The sequence below is a fragment of the Oryctolagus cuniculus genome, chromosome 2 (assembly GCF_964237555.1).
Source record: "Oryctolagus cuniculus chromosome 2, mOryCun1.1, whole genome shotgun sequence".
Classification (NCBI taxonomy): Eukaryota; Metazoa; Chordata; class Mammalia; order Lagomorpha; family Leporidae; genus Oryctolagus; species Oryctolagus cuniculus.
Genome location: NC_091433.1, coordinates 170,885,955 through 170,900,878, shown reverse-complemented (window position 1 = coordinate 170,900,878; position 14,924 = coordinate 170,885,955). Strand labels below are relative to the sequence as shown.

Below are 14,924 nucleotides of genomic sequence, written 5' to 3'. Positions count from 1 at the left end.
TTGTTTCCGTTATGGTTCAATTTAGGTAGGTTGTATGTGTCCAGGAATCTATCCATTTCTGATAGATTTCCCTGTTTGCTGGCACACAACTCTTTGTAGTAATTTCTGGTGACTCTGCATTTCTGTGGTGTCTGTTGTTACATTCCCTTTTTCATCTCTGATTTTATTGATTTGGGTCTTTTCTCTCATTTTTTTAGTTAGTTGGGCCAATGATGTGTCAATTGTTTATTTTTTCAAAAAACCAACTCTTCGTTTTGCTGATCTTTTGTAATTTTTTTCACTCAATCCTGTTGATTTCTTCTCTAATTTTAACTTCTCTCTTCTCCTACTAGTTTTGGGCTTGGTTTGCTGTATTTTTTCTAGATCTTTCAGATATACTGAAAGCACATTTATTTGGTGCATTTCCAGTTTCTTGATGTAGGCAACTATTGCTATAAACTTTCCTCTTAACATTGTTTTTCCTGTATCCCATAAGTTTTGATATGTTGTGTTGTTATCTTCATTTGCTATGAAAGGTCTTTATTTTACTTTCATTCACAAATGAGAGCTTTGCAGGATGTAATATTCTGGGGTGGCAGTTTTTTTCTCTTAGGACTTGGGCTGTATCTTGCCATTCCCTCCTAACCTGTAGGGTTTCTGATGAGAAGTCCGCTGTGAGTCTAATTGGAGATCCTCTGAGAGTAATCTGACGTTTCTCTCTCTTACACATTTTAGGATCTTTTCTTTATGTTTCACTGTAGTGAGTTTGATTACAATGTGTTGTGGCAAGGATCTTTTCTGGTCATGTCTTGGGAGTTCTGTGTGCTTCCCGTACTTGGAGGTCTCATTCTTTCTCCAAACCCAGTAAGTTTTCTGGAAAAATCTCACTAAAAAAGCATTCTGATACATTCTCTCTCTCCATGCCTTCATGAACTCTTACTACCTGAATGTTGGGTTTTTTAATAGTATCCTGTAGATTCCCAACAATATTTTTCAGATTTCTAATTTCCTCTTCTTGTCTTTGGTTTGGTATACTTTCTTATGCTCTGTCTTCTAAGTCCGATATTCTCTCTTCTGCCTCACTAATTCTGTTTTTAGGCTCTCAACTACATTTTTTATTTGTTCTATTGAATTATTCATTTCATTTTAATTTCTCTTCAATATCTCAATTTCATGCTCTATTGAATTCTTCATTTCATTTTGATTCCTCCTTAAGATTTCATTTGCACGAGAGAGATTTTCTTTCATGTCTTGCATGGATTTCAGCAGTTCGTGCATTTGCTTTTGATTACTTCTAAGTATTCTTATCATCAATTTTTTGAGTTCCAGGTCTTGCATTTCTTCTATCTCGTCTTCATAATCTTCTGTTGAATGCCATGTTCTTTTTTAATTTTTTTTTTGACAGGTAGAATTATAGACAGTGAGATAGAGACAGAAAGAAAGGTCTTCCTTCCATTGGTCCACCCCCTAAATGGCCACTACAGCCGGCGCTGCACCAGCCCAAAGCCAGCATCCAGGTGTTTCTTTCTGGTCTCCCATGTAGGTGCAAGGGCCCAAGCACTTGAGCCATCCTCCACTGCCTTCCCAGGCCACAGCAGAGAGCTGGACTGGAAGAGGAATAACCGGGACTAGAACCCGGCGCCCATATTGGCGCTGCAGGCGAAGGATTAGCCAAGTGAGCCATGGTGCCGGCTCCAAGTTCCTTGTTCTTTTGGGAGCTTCATGTTGTCTTCCATATTCTTTCTTGGGTTGTTGCACTTGTTGTTCAGTACTTGTGGAGATACTCTTCATTTCTCTTTTTTTCCGCTGTTGTGGCTTTTTTCATTGTACTATGACTCTGTAGATAAGTGGAATGTCTGCTTTCAGTGAATCTCTAGAGGCTTGTGGTGGGTGTGGCCAGAGAGCTCTGTTCAGTTCTTCAGGGTTAAGGACACGCCTAAGGTGACATACCCAGGCTTGGGGACATATATCTTCTCTCCCTCTTTTTTTTTTTTTTTTTAATCAGAAGGGAAGTAATTGCGCTCAGCTGAGCTCTTTTCCTTGATGTCCATCAGTGCCTGAGCGCTAGCCCCAGTGGGTATAATATTCGTTTGCTCTGTCTCAAGGACCACACAAAGGATCTGTTCAGTCCTCAGTGTAAGCTCAGATTCCCCTGCAATGTCTCTCACCAGGTAGCCAGGGCCGCCTGAGCCAGATTCCCCTGCAGTGTCTCACTGGGTAGCCAGGGCCGCCCGAGCTTATGAGTCTCCCACCGAGACTACTAAACGTCTCGGCCACATTCTCAGTGTTTTGTTTTGTTTTTTCCCCCCCCAGTCTGGATTCAGAAGCTCCACACAGTTACTAGGTCTTAGTATCCTGCTATTACTGCCCACCAGCGTCAGGTTTCTCCACTCAGCTGATTGCTCAGCTGATTGCCGGGCGCAGCCCAAGCTGGCGCAGCTGTTACGTATGCCCAAAATGGTGCCTGCTCTACTGGCTCGCATGCCTTTGTAAAGTGAGTGGATAGAATCATGTCCATATCATCCCTTTTTTCTCTCCTCTAGTGAGGCTGGTGTACTTCCCCCCACAGGGTGCCAAGCCTCGTTCCCTCTAGGCTCTTCCTGCCGCTTTTCCACCAGTGTCTTGGGCTACTGCGGTCTCGTCTCACCTCACTTTACAGCGCTGGTGCAGAGGCTCTCGGCTGCTAGGGTCCCAAGCCATGGGCACCCAGGCCCTCCACGTAGGTCTACTGTGTCCCTCTAATTACAGAAGAGTTTCCTCTACCATTTTTTCCCTAACTCTTCCCTGAGACAACACTATCTCCACTTTAATTAAACTATCTTCTCCTGGACTAGATCAGTAAGCGCCCTCCCTATTCCACCATCTTGGAACCAGCCCTCTACCTGCTTTATTATATTTTCCAAATTACTACAAAGCCTTCATAACCATTATGTTAAACGATAATTCCATTTAATAAACTGTTATATTTATGTAATGAACTCACTATTCAAAATTTGAACTAATTCAACAATAATGTTGCACATTTTACTTTTTATATACTTGGACTTACAGAACTGAAACTCAGAAACTGAATTTATAAGCCAATAAACATATACATTTCTTATAAGTCTTAATATGTATTAACAAATTTCATTCCTAAAGTACTAATCTGATATATACTGCCAATTGACATTTTTTTCTTAAACAAAAAACTGCACCATACCCAGTTCTATATAAAATAATTACACTATTATTCTTGGATTAATCATTTAAGCTGGTTCCTCACTGCTGTTTTTCTTTATATTTATTCATTAGAACAGTAAAGCATTATTCCTATTCTTTTATTAATCATAATTACTTTTTATTTAATTTTAAATAACATTTTTATTAGATTTTTGGTTTTTTAATACTATTTGTCATTTTCCTACAAATATTCTTCCTGTTCTTTTCCTTGATTTGTTTGGATACATTATGACATACAAGTTATTTTAAATGTAATTTAATCTTTCCAATTATAATTTACCACTTTTTATAATCTCTCTAACAATGTCTCCTAAGCATCTAGATAAATTATGTTCTAAATTAGCTTTCACTTGAAATTTTTCTCCAGTTAATTTGACATCTTTACCTGTTGTTTACTTTGATGTATGGATTAGTAGTGACTCTAAAACAATTTCTTTTTCCAAATTGGCAGCCTTCCAACATCAATTGTGACATATTCTTTTACCTGTTATTTGTAATGCCTTTTTAAAATTATATTCATTCCTATCACTCTGAAGATCTGAGAAGTGACATGACATTATTTACATTTTACAAGATAACCCTGTTTGACATGTAGAAAATAGATTATGTGGCAGGTAAGAAAAGAAAGTGATGGTATAGAATTTAACCTCTCTTGGGCTCTCTTTGCTCTCTCTGCTTCACATAGTTCACTAAAAGATGTCCTTTCCATATTCTCAAAGGTCTCTAAAGGGGGCTGGCACTGTGACATAGCAGGTAGGGTACAGGTTCGAGTCCTGGCTACTCCACTTCCAGTCAAGCTCCCTGCTAATGTCCCTGGGAAGGCCTCAGAGGATAGCCCAAATACTCGAGCCCCTGTACCCACGTGCGAGACCCAGAAGAGGTTCCTGGCTCCTCATTTTCTGATTGGTCCAGCTCTGGATGTTGTGGCCATTAGGGACTGAACCAGCAGATGGAACATGTCCCTCTCTCTCTCTGTCTCTCCTTCTCTCTTTGTAACGCTGGCTTTCACACAAACAAATTCATCTTTAAAAAACACTGCAACCCTCAGAGTGTGCCACCTTCAAAGGAATTTAACCACAACTGTCATTTAAACTCTTAAATTTATTCAGAATTCAGCTTTTATTTGACTCTACTTAACAATCCTATCATATTATCACCCATCATTTACCTCTCTTTGGTCTTCTCTTTTTCTTCTTCCTTTTCCTTCCAGTGTCACTTTCCATCTATCGATTTATACCTGCTTTCTACTCCTACCAACGTAGATTCTCTACTCCTCTGTATATCCCTAAACAAAATTTACTTCTGGGGAATCCCATGACCACAAATCATCATTAACTGAAATTCCATCAAATGGAAAAAGGATTGGAAATGCTATAGCAGGCTGATAAACCCAGGTAAAATGAAAGAAGCCTTCAAAAATCTTTTCAATTTACTTTCTATTTGTTCTTATTTCTGAAGTTACTTAAGATTGTATGTTAAATATGCATTAAAAGTATTTGTTAAAGATATTCCTCAAATCAGCATAAAAGAGGCAAGGTTAACCAAAACTTCATCTATTATTCATTACTAAAAACTTGCTAAAATTTTTTTCAAAAAAACTATGATACAATATTCAGAGAACACCACCTAAAAATAAAAGAGGGTTGCTTTAAGTCCATGGCGGCTGTGAGTTACTTCTGGTGAAAGATTTCATTACACCTCTACTAGAACAGGTTTACTTAATAATCAACACTTGACAGAATTAAGATGATCAATTGTTTAACTAATTCAGTTCCTACATCTGGAACTAGACTGCAACATGGTATTGACTAATACGTAGTAAATTAACAACTAATGGTCAGCAAACTAATTTTAGTGGCTATTTCCAGCAGAAGCTTTTGGAAAGTTGACAAATTTTCTATTTCAGAGAGTCGTACACTACTTAACCCAGTTTCAACTTCCCAGAACATTTTTCTTAAAATTTCACAACTGTCATTGAATTAAAAGCTAACAAGCTTCAAACACGGTATTAAATTCAGCCAGATTTTAAAATATTTCAAGTATCTCATTCCGTCATTGCAAATTACTTTTTTAGTGATCACAATTTAACAAGTATCAAAGATTTTAAATTATACACTTTATCTATTTCCTACTTACGTTATAGATGGATCCACTTGTTTGTAAGCATGGGCAGCACAAGACCCACAGTACGTATATCCTGCATGGCTAAAAAACAAAACATTTTAACTTCATCATAACCAAAATCAAGATATTCTGAAAAAAAAAAAAAAACTTTGAAAGAAATAAAACTATAGCAAACATAAAAGAACTGAATGCATAGATTAAAATGTAATGCAGTTAATGGTGCAACCTCTTGTACACAAAAGGGAACATAAAATTGTTCTATAGTTTGTTCCAACTCCAAATTTTAAAAATATTTTGTAATATTTTTTGGTCTGGAGAACAACTAAGTTTTGCTTACTTACAGTTATTAACATAACACATAAAGGTATGTGTCATGTATTTTAAGTTATGTTATAAAGTTTTTCATACTTTTCCTCATTAGCATTAGTAGACTACAGTAGAACAACATCAAGACCAAGAGGAAGTCAAAGGAAACCAAAACAAATACCATTCGACCAACAATACACTTCCCTCTGTGCGCCTGGTAGTAAAAGGACTGACCTGGCCGCCAGCCAGTGTTACTCTCATTTCCTCACCATACCACTAGTCCTTTCCATTTTCTGGGCTCAGCATGCAGTCAGTTTTAACACTGACGCAATGACTTTGCTTCCTGAACTCATTTTTCTTTCTTGGCTCATTCTAGCTACATGAATCTAGTGTTGTTTTCCATAGTGCTTGCTTAATTACTTAATAGTATGTGGCCAGTGGTACACCGGTTAATGTTTCAACAACTGCTCTGCAGGTAAAAAGAATATGAGGGTGTGTGTGTGTGTGTGTATGTGTGCACATAAGCTCATAATAAAATTTTACTGATGTAGAAAGATGTATGCTGATTTATAAATAATGGTAAAATATTCAGTATTCATCATTGCAAATTCCATATAACCAACTGTCACTTCTGAGAGAATCTATTTTTGCTCTACACATATAGCCAAATGATGGTTACAGCAACAACAGAAAAACATCAACCAATCCCACTCTTATTTACTTGAAATTCTGAACTCAGTATGTTACAGATGTATGTACCATTGTGTTCACTGAACGACTATTCACAATAGCCAAGTTATGAACTCAAGCTAAGTGTCCATGAACAGATATATATGTGTGTACATACACACAATGGAAGAGTATTCCTTAAAAAAGGAAGACATTCTGTCTTTTCCAGCAACAGAGATGGAACCAGAGAACATTATACTGAGTGAAAGAGGCCAAACACAGAAAGAAAAATATTGCATGTTCTCACTTATATGTAGAATCCCAAACACTGAAGTCACGGAAGTAGAAAGTAGAAGCATGGGTAACAGGCTAGGGGATGGGAGGAATAGAGAGGTGATAATCAAAGGGTATAAGCCCCAGTTAGCTCCAAGAAGTAAGTCTGACAGGATTTTCAGTCTGTGTGACTGTGTATGTGTGTGTAGATCTGTTGCACAGCATGGGAACTAGAGCTAACACTTGAACAGCATACATTTCAATCGCACTAGCAAGGTGGATTCTGAACAGTCGCACAACGGAAGATGTAGAATGTCTGCAGACACAGTAGACTAACTGGCCTAATTTCACGCTACACCCCAAAATACTAACCTCACCTCCTACTCTCCTAAATACAAGTAGGTACAACTATAATTTGTCAATATATAACAAAAAATAATTTTTAAAAGTGATACAATCAAGACATATCCTGAACTTCACCCCTTCATCAATGAATGTAACGGCTGTTCTTTGCTGATTAGATAAGATTTTACATATTTTAAAGAGTATTTTCTCACCTTCTTGTGTAATTCACAATGTAAAGACTACAAAAATACTCAGTTCAATTTGTATTATTAATGTTTCCTCATTACCTTCTTAAGTGCAGACAATAACAAACAATAAATGAAGCCAAAAGGGCAGCAATGTGGCATAACAGGTTAAGATGCCACCCTGTGACACCAAAGTCACTGTGGGCACCAATTCCAGTTCTAGTCACCTAATGTCTGATCCAGCTCCATGCGAACGTACCTAGGAAGGTAGCGGAAGACAGTCCTAGTGCTTGGACCCTGCCATCCACATGGGACACCCAGATAGAGTACCTGGCTCCTGGCTTTGGCCTGGCCCAGCTCTGGCCATGTAGGGAGCGAACCAGGGGATGCAAAACATCTCTATTTCTTTGTCTTTGTCTTTTTTCCCTCCCTCTCACCCTCCCTCCCTCCCTCCCTCTCACCCACCCTCCCTCTCTCTCTCTCCCCCCCTTCCAATCTGTTAACTCTTTCAAAAAATAAATAAATCTTTCCAAAAAAATGTGGCAATATCAAGCAAGAGGTGCTATTGTCATGGATCAGTGCTAGTGGAGTCTAGGAAATAAATGCTCTAGTCTAACAGAGAAAAACTAACAGGGGCAGCACTGTGGCATAGCAGGGAAAGCCACCATCTGCAGTGCCAGCATTCCATATGGACAGCGGTTCAAGTCCTGGCTGCTCCAAATTCCATCCAGCTCTCTGATGTAGCCTGGGAAGGTAGTACAAGATGCCCCAAGTCCTTGGCCCCCTGCACCCACATGGGAGACCTGGAAGAAGCTCCTGGCTCCTGGCTTCAGATTAGCCTAGCTCCTGCCATTGCGGCCATTTAGAGAGTGCATCAGCAGATGGAACACCTCTCTCTCTCTCTCTCTCTCTCTCTCTCTCTCCCTGACTCTGTCTCTCTATAACTCTGCCTTTCAAATAAATAAATAACTTGAAAAAAAAGAAAAGAAAAGAAAAGAGCCGGCGCTGTGGCTCAATAGGCTAATCTTCCACCTTGCGGCCCCGGCACACCGGGTTCTAGTCCCGGTCGGGGCGCCGGATTCTGTCCCAGTTGCCCCTCTTCCAGGCCAGCTCTCTGCTGTGGCCCGGGAGTGCAGTGGAGGATGGCCCAAGTCCTTGGGCCCTGCACCCCATGGGAGACCAGGAGAAGCACCTGGCTCCTGCCATCAGATCAGCGTGGTGCACCGGCCGCAGCGTGCCGGCCGCGGGGCCCATTGGAGGGTGAACCAATGGCAAAAGGAAGACCTTTCTCTCTGTCTCTCCCTCTCACTGTCCACTCTGCCTGTCAAAAAAAAAAGAAAAGAAAAAAATTAACAAATTTCAGTGACCAAATCAGGAAGAGGGGCTAACTGTAACAGTAATCACATTTACTATATGTTTATTATGTGTCAGGCACCTTTCTGAATACTGCAAGGTATAATTCCTTTAATCCTCACACCAACCTTTTGAGATAGAAATTACTATTTTTCCCATTTTATAGATGAAGAAACTAAAGTAGAGGTTAAAAAACTTGCACAAGGCCACAGAGATAGTTAAGTGATGAAATCAGAACTCAAAATCAGGCAACAGAGCTCTAAAACCCACACTCTTAATCACCATTAGAGATCTTTACACGTGTGAAGCAAGAGAAGGATTTCACAGAATAGGAAAAGCAACAAGTCTGAAAACTCTAAGAATACCTGAAGAATCATATACTCTATATAAGACTACAAGAAAAATCAAAAGTTTTTAAAACATGATTAATTAATGGTAAATCTAGCCAGCGCCGCGGCTCACTAGGCTAATCCTCTGCCTTGTGGCGCCGGCACACCGGGTTCTAGTCCCGGTCGGGGCGCCGGATTCTGTCCTGGTCGCCCCTCTTCCAGGCCAGCTCTCTGCTGTGGCCAGGGAAGTGCAGTGGAGGATGACCCAAGTACTTGGGCCCTGCACCCCATGGGAGACCAGGAGAAGTAGCTGGCTCCTGCCATCGGATCAGCGCGGTGCTGACATTGTGGGCATGGCATCCCATATGGGTACTTGTTCAACTCCCTGCTGCTCTATTTCTGATCTGATGGATCATAACGTGCCTCTAGGAAAGCAGTGGAAGATGGCCCAAGTGCTTGGGATCTGGAACCCATGTGGGAGACCCAGAAGAACCTTCTGGCTCCTAGACTTCCATCTAGAAGAGTGCTGGACACTGCAGCCCTTCAGGGAGTGACCAGCAGATGGAAAATTTCTGTGTGCCTCTCCCTCTCTCTCCATAACTCTGCCTTTCAAATAAATAAATCTTAAAAAAAAAAAAAAATCACTGGGGTCAGCATTGTGGCGTAGCTGGTGAAGTTACCCCCTAGGATGCCAGCACCCCATACAGGCAGTGATTCATGTTTCAATGGCTTCACTTCTGATCCAGCTCCCTACTAATAGCCTGGGAAAAGCAGATAAGTGCTTCTAAGTGCTTGGAACCCTGCCACCTACGTGGGAGATCTGGATCAAGTTCCTGGCTCTTGGCTTCAGCCTGGCCCAGCCCCAGACATTGCAGGCAGGTGAACCAGCAGATGGAAGATCTATTTCTCTCTCTCTGTGTGTCTCTTTCTCTCTTCTTAAACAGAAGTTTATGTACTACAAAAGAAACATTCAGGAAAGTGAAGAGGCAATTGACAGAATGGGATAAATTATTTGCAAACCATGCAACTGATAAAAGATTAATAACCAGAATATATAAAGAGATCAAGAAACTCCACAACAAAAAAACAAATAAGTCAATTAAGAAATAAATGGGCAAGAGCCCGGCACTGTGATATAGCAGGTAAAGCTGCCGCCAGCAATGCTAGCATCCCATATAGGTGCCAGTTCCAGTTCTGGCTGCTCTACTTCCGATCCAGCTCTCTGCTATGGCCTGGGAAAGCAGTAGAGGATGGCCCAAGCCCTTAGGCCCCTGCTCCCACATAGGAGACCCAGAGGATGCTCCTGGCTCCTGCCTTTGGATCAGCGCACCACTGGCCATTGTGGCCATCTGGGGAGTGAATCAGCAGATGGAAGACCTCTCTCTCTCTGCCACTGCCTCTCCAATAAATAAATCTTTAAGGAAAAAAAAAAAGAAGAAATGAAATCCTGTCATTTGCAACAAAATGGATAAAACTTAAAAACATCATATTTAGTTAAAAAAGCCAGTCCCAAAAGGACAAATACCATATGTTCTAACTGACCTGTGATAACTAATAGAGCACCTAAAAGGTAGTCTATAGAAGTGACATTAACACCTCGAGACGCAATGACTTGGGACAGCCCTTGTCTCGACTGTTGAGGAACAGTTTTTTGTTTTTTTGCCTTTTTTTTTTTTTTCATACTATTTGTTGAACTCTTTACTTAGTGTAGAGTTAACTGTATGTGTGTAAAGTTAAATGAAAATAGATCTAAGTAAAAAGTAATAATGGAAATAGGAGAGGGAGGAGGAAGAGGGTTGGGAATGTGAGTGGGAGGGCAGGTACAGGGGAAAGAATCACTATGTTACTAAAATTGTATTTATGAAATGCATGAAATTTGTATTCTTTAAGTAAAAGGTTTCGGGGTGGGGCAGGGAGAAGTGTTCTTGCTGGCGCCATTGCGCAGTAGGCTAAGCCTCCATCTGAGGAACCAGCATCCCATATGGATGCCAGTTTGTGTACCGGCTGCTCCTCTTCAGATCCAGCTCTCTTCTAATGGCCTGAAAAAGCAGTGGAAGATGCCCCAAGTGCTTGGGCCCCTGCACCCACCTGGGAGATCCAGAAGAAGCTCCTAGCTTACAGACATCTGGAGAGTAAACCAGCAGATGGAAAACTTCTGCCTCTCCCTCTCACTATAACTCTACCTCTCAGCTTTTCCATATCACTCTGGTTCCAAACAGCTTCTCACAAAGTCAAATACAAAATTATACTTAAAACCTGTAGTTTTTCATTAGGCTTAAAACCATGCTTTTAAAAACTGATCTTTCTTTTTAACAGGGAGTGCTTCTACTTCTCCTTTTGCTCCTCCCCAGCAGATGTGTTAACATCAGCAAATCCAGCTCTTGACTTGCCAAAATCTCTTAGGAAGCCAAGGGCTTACAACCAAATGAGGACACAAGGCCACTGTCCATTACTGTTCACTGTTAAGTGATGGGCTGGGTCTCAAGAGAAATACCACAGTGTGAGTATCATTTAAATTCCCATTCCAGGAAACCAATTACTATGTGATACGGACTGGTACTTGTTAATTCTGAGAACTTCAAGGTCATAGGACAATAAATTCTCAATGCCCAAAATCTACCACATATTCTATGTGAGGCTTTTCCACAAGTACACAGAGAATAATAAAAGAACACTCATCTACGATTCAACAATGTCAAGTGCTAGTAGTCCTAATTTTACTTAACAGAAGTGAAAATACAAAAAAAGACTGAACCAGGTGAAATGAGATCTCCTACAACAAAAAGAAAAGTCTGCTAAGAAATACTGAAGCTTTCTAAAAGGTAAAATTCCTTTCCAAAAGGTAGAATTCCTCTGAACACATGGAATCAACTTAACTGACAACTGTCCCTCAAGAGTTTGCAGAAGAACCAGCTTCCTCATGCCCTCTCTTTATTTTGCTGTACCTAGCCTTTCATTAACTTCACAGTTAAATGCTCAGTGGCCCTCAAGATTCCTGCTATGATAAAAAATAATTATGACACCAAAAATGTCCAACTTAAGACATGTTATTATGCAGAATGTTTTATTTTTATAAGATCTCAGATATTAATACTATGAGTTAATGAAAGGTGTTAGTTATCAAAGTCAAATACAACTGTAACCACAATACTGCAATATCTAGATCTTTTTCACTTTCAGAATATATAGAATATTTTTAAAATTTTTTAAAGATTTATTTTATTTATTTGAAAGACAGAGTTACAGAGAAAGGTAGAGACAGAGAGAGAGGTCTTCCATCCACTGGTTCACTCCCCAGATGGCTGCAACAGCCGGAGCTGTGCTGATCTGAAGCCAGGAGCCAGGAGCCCCACATGGGTGCAGGGGTCCAAGGACTTGGGCCATCTTCTACTGCTATCCCAGCCCATAGCAGAGAGCTGGATCAGAAGAGGAACAGCAGGGACTAGAACCGGTGCCCATATGGGATGCCAGCACTTCAGGCCAGGGCTTTAACCCACTGTGCCACAGCGCTGGCCCCCAGAATATATAGAATTTGAGATGTCACTTACTACATCAGCATAAGCAAGGATGACAAATTAACTGGGCATCCCCAGTAAGTAATTTAACTACGTAAGTTATGAAGATTGTTGTCTCATGATATTAGTGGTCAAGCACTACAAGTATGCTTTACTATATACAAACTGAGAGAGACAGACAGACACGTCTTCCATCCACTGGTTCACTCCCCAGATGGCTGCAAAGGCCAGAGCTGCACTGATCTGAAGCCAGGAGCAAGGAACCAGGAGCATCTTCCGAGTCGCCCATGTGGGTACAGGAGCCTAAAGACGTGCCATCTTCTATTGTTTTCTCAGGCCACAGCAGAGAGCTGGATCAGAAGTGGAGCAGCCGGAACTTGAACCAGGGCCCACATGGGATGCCAGCGCTGCTGGCGGCAGCTTAACCCACTAAGCTACAGTACTGGCCCCAAAAGTAGAAACTTTAAACTTTCTAAATGTATGGGATTGATTGGAGGGTTTCATTATTAAATCTATTCAGCCATATTATCATCTAATAACTAAAAATATGATTCTTCTTCCTTCTTCACAGATAAAAATTTGGAATAAATTACTGGCAGTGACTAAACTATATGGATCAAATATAAACTATAATGGATCAAATAATAAAGGCTATTGATATGACCATTACTGAAATAGTCTAAGCATTAATTTAAACATTTGAATAGTTATTCTATGTGAGTTGGAAATAACTATTTCTTGGCATGAGTGGGTAAATATTAGGGTTAAACTAGTAGCAAAGGCATATGATATAAAGATTTTATTGGTGGGCAAATGGGGCCTCTTTACAAACATCTGCAGTGGCCAGGATATAATAAAGGATAACAATAATGAGTGAAATTACAATAGCACAAGTTACTTTTATTTGCAGCTTTAATTTTTTGTTTCATGAAACCAACAGATTACTTATAAACTTTCAAGGTTAAAAAAGCCATATTGTGGGCCGGTGCCACGACTCACTAGGCTAATCCTCCACCTTATGGCGCCGGCACACCGGGTTCTAGTCCCGGTCACCCCTCTTCCAGGCCAGCTCTCTGCTGTGGCCAGGGAGTACAGCAGAGGATGGCCCAAGTGCTTGGGCCCTGCACCCCATGGGAGACCAGGATAAGTACCTGGCTCCTGCCATCGGATCAGCGGCCGCGGAGGCCACTGGAGAGTGAACCAGTGGCAAAGGAAGACCTTTCTCTCTGTCTCTCTCTCTCACTGTCCACTCTGCCTGTCAAAATAAATAAATAAATAAATAAATAAAAATAAAAATTTAAAAAGCCATATTGTTACACACAGAGGCATAAGTTAGCAGTTCCTGCATATTTTTCCTCAGTAAATAAGGAGTTTCAAGCTTCTGTGTTTCATTTATCCTATAAATATATGAATAATAAAATAATTTTAGGTTGAATAAGAATAGGAGGTACAAAAGAGTGTTTTCTCATGTAAATAATGAGTTTATATTACTGATATGTAGACTTCCCTATTATGTTGTGATTATTATGTGAAGGAAATACAAGGCTGAAATTAACATGCTGATTCCTAATATGATAGCAGTGAAGTTAGATCATGAAACTGATGATACAAAAAGGAATAACTCCTAATTAGACTGACAGTTATAGTATGACTGTTAATAAAACTTAGCTGTATTCATTTTGCTATTAGAGGGAGTGCTGTCTGTAGTCAGTGGGCTAATAAAATGGTTCAGCTGTGAATTCATTCATACTTTGAGTTTGTGAGATAAAATGATATTGATAATGTGAGGCCATAGGTAATTATTAGGGATGTGGCTCCTTTGAAACTTCATGGAGTTTGAATAAGAATAGCCACAATTACTAGTGCCATATGGCTTACACATGAGTAAGCAATGACTGCTATTAGGTCTGTCTGGCAAAGCAGACAGAGCTTATTATGGTCTTTCCTCATAGGAACAAGTTGAGGAATGGATTCACTAAATAGTCTGTTAAGAGGCTGATACTATAATTTCCCAGTATGGCTCAAGGACTATGGATCCAACAATGGGAGCTTCGATGTGTACTTTTGGCAATCACAGAAAGAGGTATTTTTTTATTATAAATTATATTCTGCATGTGAACCATAAGAGGCTACTTATCTGCATTTAGTAGGTTATTAAACATTTTAATGATCCTGTTGAACTTGAGATGTAAAATAATGCTACAAGTAAGAATAATAAGGCAATTAATACGTAAAGAGTCCTGCATTTCTATCTGTTTTCCTCATCAGTTAATAATAACCAGAGATGAGGTCAGCACTGTGGGACAGTGCGTAAAGCTGCCACCTGCAGTGCCAGAATCCCATATGGGCGCTGGTTCAAGGCCTTGCTGCTGCTCTGCTTCTGATCTACCTCTCTGCTAATGCACCTGCGAAAGCAGCAGAGGATGGCCCAAGTCCTTGGGCCCCTGTATCTTTATAGGAAACCCTAAGAAGCTCCTGGCTCCTGGCTTCAGATCAGCTCAGCTCTGGCTGTTGCAGCCATTTGGGGAGTGAACCAGCGGATGGAAGATTACTCTCTCTCTCTCTCTGACTCTGCCTCTCTGTAACTCTGCCTTTCAAATAAATAAATCTTTAAATAATAATAA

General features: G+C 40.4%; 1 protein-coding gene across 2 annotated transcripts in view; it reads right to left on the bottom strand.

Annotated features, from left to right (window-relative positions):
- Positions 1–14,924, bottom strand: part of MEMO1 (mediator of cell motility 1) — a 128,177-nt gene that overhangs the window by 58,222 nt on the left and 55,031 nt on the right. For both annotated transcript variants that reach the window (XM_051843036.2, XM_070069276.1), the window contains exon 4: positions 5,338–5,406. In XM_051843036.2, the coding sequence (XP_051698996.1) occupies positions 5,338–5,406 (69 nt within the window). The remainder of the gene's footprint in view (positions 1–5,337; positions 5,407–14,924) is intronic.